The following is a 6,444-nucleotide window of genomic DNA, read 5'->3' on the forward strand; positions in this document are numbered from 1 at the left end:
CCCTTTTGCAGTGATTGATCTGCTCCCTTTTGCAGTGGGTGACCTGCTCCCTTTTGCAGTGGGTGACCTGCCCCTTTTGCAGTGATTGATCTGCTCCCTTTTGCAGTGGGTGACCTGCCCCTTTTGCAGTGATTGATCTGCTCCCTTTTGCAGTGGGTGATCTGCTCCCTTTTGCGGTGGATGACCTGCTCCCTTTTGCAGTGGGTGACCTGCCCCTTTTGCATTGGGTGACCTGCTCCCTTTTACGAGCTAATTCGATTAAAAGATACAATAGATTGCGGACGCGGTGAACCTGATAAAAACACCGGAGAAACAGTTCTGGACAAGTCAGAGTGACTGGAAGCGATAACTCTTGTCTCTCTCTTTCTGTGTCTGTCCACAGATGCTGCCGAGTTTTTGCAGCGTTCCCAGGGTCCTAGTGCACGGCTGCTCCTCTACTTGTTGAGCCCGGGCTCGTTCGCTGGCACTGTCGCCCCAGAAATGGAAAGTCCGAGTGGGGCTGGATTCGGAGCTCACCCACCCCGGGGGAGGGGCGGTTCAGTGAGAGAGGGGCATTAAAGAGGGACCCACCTCCCCGCATTGCCAGAGGGTGGAATCAGAAGAAAGTAATGGATTTATCCAACACCAGCAGCACCCTGCAGTGGGGTAACAGGAGTTCGGGCCCGGGTGAGGGGCAACTACCCCAGGGAGGGGCGTCAGTCTTCAGTATCTTGGCACTGACGCTGCTGGCCGGCCTGGTGCTGGCCACGTTGCTGTGGAACGGCCTGGTGTTGCTCACCATCCTGAGGGTGCGGGCTTTTCACCGGGTTCCGCACAACCTGGTGGCTTCCATGGCGGTGTCGGACGTGCTGGTTGCGGCCCTGGTGATGCCGCTGAGCCTGGTGCACGAACTGCACGGTCGCCGCTGGCGCCTGGGCCGCCCACTGTGCCAGCTCTGGGTCAGTCTGGACGTGCTGTGCTGCACGGCCAGCATCTGGAACGTGACCGCCATCGCCCTGGACCGGTACTGGTCCATCAGCCGGCACCTCGAGTACACAGTGCAGGCGCGCCGCCGTCTCTCCAACCTCATGATAGGCCTGACCTGGGCTCTGTCCGCCATCATCTCCCTCTCGCCGCTATTCGGCTGGGGGGGCAACACCTACTCAGAGCGGGACGGCCGCTGCCAGGTCAGCCAGGAGCCCTCCTACACCATCTTCTCCACCTTTGGAGCTTTTTACCTGCCCCTCTGCGTGGTGCTGTTCGTCTACTGGAAGATCTACAAAGCTGCCAAGTTTCGCATCGGATCCCGCAAAGCCAACACCGTCAGCCCGATGCCCCAAGTGGTAGAGGTAACTCCCTCTGTTTCCCCCTCCCCCCCATCACCATTGGCACCAGCCTCACCATCTGGATTAGTTGTGGCAGGGTTAGGAGACACAGGTAGGCAACTCTGGATTGAGCCCAGGGACATGAGAGAAAAAGACAGAGGCATGTTTTCATAACAGTAAGGTCGGTGAAACAGCCCAAAGGAGAAAAATAGTACAGACAGAGAGAGAGGGAGAGAAAGAGAAAGAGACATTCCCCAGGATGAAAGAAGAAGGGACTCCTCAGGGAAAGTGAGTGAGAAAGACATCCCAGGAAGAGAGAGAGAGAGGCATCGCACAGAACGACAGAAAGAGACCAGAAGGACAGAGACCTCAGGGAGAGAGAGAGACCCCCAGGAAAGTGTTTGTGTGTGTGTGAGAGAGAAAGAGAGAGCGAGTGAGAGAGAAATGCCACAAAAAGAGAAAGAGACCAGAGGGGGCAGTGAGTGACCCGAGAAAGAGAGAGCAAGATATCCCACAGAAAGAGCAATATCCCAAGGAAAGTGTGTATGTGTGTGTGTGAGAGAGAGTAAGGTGCCATGGGAAAAGAGAGAAAGAGATTTGAGGGGGAGAGAGAGATCACAGGGAAAATGTGTACGTATGTGCGTGAGAGAGAAATATGGTCACGGAAATAGAAAGAAAGAGACCAGAAGGAGAGAGAGTGATTTCAGAAAGAGAGAGAGAGCAACCTCAAGGAAAGAGTGTGTGTGTGTGTGTGTGTGTGTGTGAGAGAGAGAGAGAGAGAGGGAAAGAGATAACGTGGAAAGAGAGAGAAAGACACTGGAGGGAAAGAGAGAGAACATCAGGGAAAGAGAGACAGAGCGAGAGAGATCTAGGGATATGGAGAGAGCCATTCCTGTGAAACAGCGAGGGATATCGTAGGGAAAGTGCGTGAGCAAGAGAAAAGACCCGAGGAAACATATGTGAGACAGAGAGAGAGAGACAGAGAGAGAGAGAGCAAAAGGACCCAGGGAAAGAAGGATAGGGAAAGAAGCATTTCAAGAGAAAGAGATAAATCCCAGGGAAAGAGAGAGATAAATCCCGGGGAAAGAGAGAGATGGAGGGGGGCAACATCAGAGATAAAATGACAAAGGAAGAGATGCGTACAAGATGGGCGGAATTGTCTCATTCTGCACTGTAACCATTTGATGATTCTGTGAAGAGGAAGATTTATTGTCAGACAGTACCAGCAGATTGGAAAGTGATATAGTGAGCAGGAGAGAGTGAGAATGCCCAGGAACAGTAACACCGCGAAAAGAAGGGAGAGACAAGGAAACAGTAGAGGGCAGAGACAACGCAGATGCATGGAGAGCAATTCCAAAAGAGCAAAAAAACCAATAGATAGAATGAAAGGGAAAAAAAACACAAGAAAATAGGGAGCATGATCATGGAGAAATAGAGAAAGAGAGAAAACTGGCAGGGAAAAAGCAAGAGAGCACAGGCAGGGAGAGGAAAACAGTTGGAATTAATGTTAAAATCATAGAATAAATCCAAAAGAGAACAAGCAGACAGCAGATAGAGGGAATCCTCAATATGAGGAGGGGGTAAGGGGGAGGGAAAAAGCAGTGATAAAGAAAGAGAAAGATAGAGAGAGAGTACCATAGCAGATCAAAACAGAAAACGAGAGAGAGAAAGAAAGAGAAGCAGTGAAGAGATTAAGAGAAAATGATTGGAGAGAGGATGAAGATGCAGGGAAAAAGTGCAGGAGATAATGTGAGAGGAAGGTGGGGAATGTGTGAGGGGAAGGGGAAAATGTGTGAGATGAAGAAAGGGACATGTGAGAGAAAGATGGGGATGTGTGAGGGGAAGGAGGATATATGTGAGGGAAAGGAAGGGATGTTTGAGGGGAATGGGGGAACATGTGAGGGGAAGGGGGAACATATGAAGGGAAGGGGGAATGTGTGAGGGGAAAGGGGAAAACATTTGAGGGGAAAGTGGGAACGTGTGAGGGGAAGGGGGTTAATGTGTGAGGGGAAGGGGGTTCATGTGTGAGGGAAGGGGGAAACGTGTGAGAGGAAGGGGAAAAGAAAGAAATGAGAGAATGTGTCAAATGTGATTTTGCAGCTAATCAAAGATTGGAAAAACAAAGGCATGGGTAGGTGATAAAATAAGAAAGAAACAGAGTGAAAAAGAATGGAAAGGGGAGAGAAAGGAGATAGTGGAAGGAATGCCATTACAATATTTCCTTGTCTTAACTTCTGTCCAGTTAAACTGCCGTCATGCCATGCTTTAATGACCAGCAACAATTGTGTGTTTAAAATGTGTGAAAGTGTATTGGAGACCTGCTACTCACAGGCATGTCCTCCCATCAGGTGAAAGAGGCGAGCCAGCAGCCTCAGATGGTGTTCACTGTGCGGCACGCCACTGTAACGTTCCAGACTGATGGTGATACCTGGCGGGAGCAGAAGGAGAAGAAAGCAGCGCTGATGGTCGGTATCCTCATCGGGGTCTTTGTGCTGTGCTGGATCCCATTCTTCATCACTGAACTCATCAACCCCCTGTGCTCATGTGACATTCCCCCGATCTGGAAAAGTATCTTTCTCTGGCTGGGCTACTCCAACTCCTTCTTCAACCCTCTGATTTACACTGCCTTCAACAAGAACTACAACAACGCCTTCAGAAACCTCTTCGCCAGGCAGAGGTAGTGCTTTGGCAAGGTGCTGTCGCAGCCTTCTGTCAAGTTTTAGTCAAGATTAAATGAACACACACACACACACACACACAAAGCGTGCATGGTCAATGTGAAAAAAAAAGCTGCAAAAATGCCTTGGAAATTAGAGGGTGGCGGAAGGGGAGCTTGCAGTGTCATGTAGCCAACCTATTTAGCAGCTCCGACACTGTTTCTTGTAAAACCCGAAACAGTATTTGTGGTTCTGAGCATTTCCAACAATGATTCCCTTGTAAAGTATCTGTACATATTGCAGTTATACACACATTGCCACCCAGCACACAGACTAGCAGGCCACATATCTGCTGTCACCGGCTCCACCATGTAACTGTGGGATTGACAATAAGGACTGACCAAAAATGAACGCTGTTGAACCTATTTTGTATTGAAATGCCGAGTCCGTCTGTCTTCATCCCAGTATCACCCAACGGTTTTTTCTCTCTCTCTCTTGCAATAGTAAAGATCCTCTTGAAAATGGTAATTTTGTTCATTGCCTGGCATAGTTCATATTTACTTTCCCTTTGGTCTAGAAATAGCACAGGAAAATGCACACGGCAGTGTTGGAAACAAAACAAGAGGGACAACAATCTAAAGTATTCATGATTGCAGCATACAGCCCCCAAAGCTGGCTAGCTGACTATTTGGCCCATTGTCACTGTGCTGGCCCTTTTATTCAACCTGCTATTTTCCCCTGTACATATTGCAGTTGTACACACATTGCCACCCAGCGCACAGACTAGCAGGCCATATATCTGCTGTCACCGGCTCCACCACGTAACTGTGGGATTGACAATAAGTACTGACCAAAAACGAACGCTGTCAAACCAGTTTTGTATTGAAATGCCGAGTCCGTCTGTCTTCATCCCAGTATCACCCAAGGGTTTTTTTTTGTCTTTTTATTTGTCTTTTCTTAGGCATTAGCCTATTCACAGGACCTGCTTTGTTTTCTCCTAAACCAAAGGAAGGGAGAGATGTGAACCAAGCAAATTTTGAAAAGGCAGATCGTCCATTGGAGTCCTGGACCTTGCTCATATGATGTGTAGCTCTGCTGAAGCATTGCTATTTTAAATATTCTCATCACTCTCCTTTTTGGAGTGAACAGGTGTATGGAAAAGCTCAATGGTCCAGGTCTAACCATTTTCAGTACTGGACTAAGATTAGTTGAAGCACTGCATGACTGCTGTACAGTCAGATCTACCAGCTTGGCTTATTGAAAGGCAATGAAGCAATCTGTGAGGTTTATGTAACCGGCATTATTCGGACTGTCACATCCAAGGAATCTCATTAAATTAGAATGGTTTGGCGGTGGGAAGGGTGTAGCTTGTCAAAACCCAGGAGGACTATATAGATTACAAGGGTGCATGAATGAACGTCCAACACCAGCAAATAATTGGCAAATGAAGTGCAATGCCAACAAATGCAAGGTTATACATTTCTGGAGGATGGATAGGGCGTCACATCCCTTGGAAAGTGCAAGTCTAAATGGAGGAATGGAACTGATGGATTTCAGAGTACGAATATATCAGTCACTAAATGTTGCACCAGAACTTAGCAAAGCAAACCAAATGCTAAGATCTATTTGTAAGGAGTTAGAATTGAAAGTAAGGAAATTAGGCTAAACCTGTCTCAAACCTCAAATAGACCCAGAGTACTGACTGCAGTTCTTGTCTGAATGTTACAAAAAGGGATATTGAGGCACTAGAGAAGATGCAGAGAAGATTTACAAAAATAATATCAGAAATACATGGGTGCATACATCAAGAAAGGAATGACACACTGCAGTCTCTTTTCTCCTGTGGGCAAAAAGGGAAAGATGAGAGGTAACCTAACAGACGACCCCTTGAAATCATGTAAAGTTTTGATAGTGTGTAGATAGAAAAGGAGGAAATTGGCACTAAGTAATAGAACTGATGCAGGCATGATGGGCTGAATGGCCTCCTGTGCCTTACCAATTCTGTGCTACTGTGAGAGAGACTTATTTGTCTTCTGGGAAAGTATCAGAGGTAATCCGTAGAAGATAGTTACCAAGACTTCCGATAGGAAAACGTCTTTACCCAAAGAACATGGAACTCACTACCACAGGGAATGGTTGAAGCAAAAGGGTTTAATGCATTTAAGGTAAAGCTATACATGCGTGTAAAGGAGAAGAGATGAGATAACTGTGATGATAGATTTAGATGAGGAAACATATAAGGAGGCTAGAATGGACCATAAATACTGGCATGGACTGAATGGTCTGTGACTGTGCTATGTCTCATATGTAATTCAACCTTAAAAATTCTTGGTTTGGAGGTGTTGGCTGAAATCTTTTGTATTACCAGCATTTCAGACTTTTATTTCAGATTTTTGGTATACTTTCAGAGTGTCTATGGACAGTTAAATCTGCAGTGCCAACCAGATATTTTCAAGGGTCTTGAGGCTTACACAGTGCTGTTA

General features: G+C 47.2%; 1 protein-coding gene across 1 annotated transcript in view; it reads left to right on the top strand.

The window, feature by feature from the left end:
- Nucleotides 1–4,451, top strand: part of htr5ab (5-hydroxytryptamine (serotonin) receptor 5A, genome duplicate b) — a 5,259-nt gene extending 808 nt beyond the window's left edge. Inside the window, exons 2-3 of the mRNA XM_020516201.2 lie at nt 383–1,328; nt 3,653–4,451. Coding sequence (XP_020371790.2) covers nt 609–1,328; nt 3,653–3,985 — 1,053 coding nt within the window. The 5' untranslated portion in view covers nt 383–608 and the 3' untranslated portion in view covers nt 3,986–4,451. The remainder of the gene's footprint in view (nt 1–382; nt 1,329–3,652) is intronic.
- The last annotated feature ends 1,993 nt before the right edge of the window (nt 4,452–6,444 follow it).

The sequence above is a fragment of the Rhincodon typus genome, chromosome 2 (assembly GCF_021869965.1).
Source record: "Rhincodon typus isolate 14 chromosome 2, sRhiTyp1.1, whole genome shotgun sequence".
NCBI classification, from domain to species: domain Eukaryota; kingdom Metazoa; phylum Chordata; class Chondrichthyes; order Orectolobiformes; family Rhincodontidae; genus Rhincodon; species Rhincodon typus.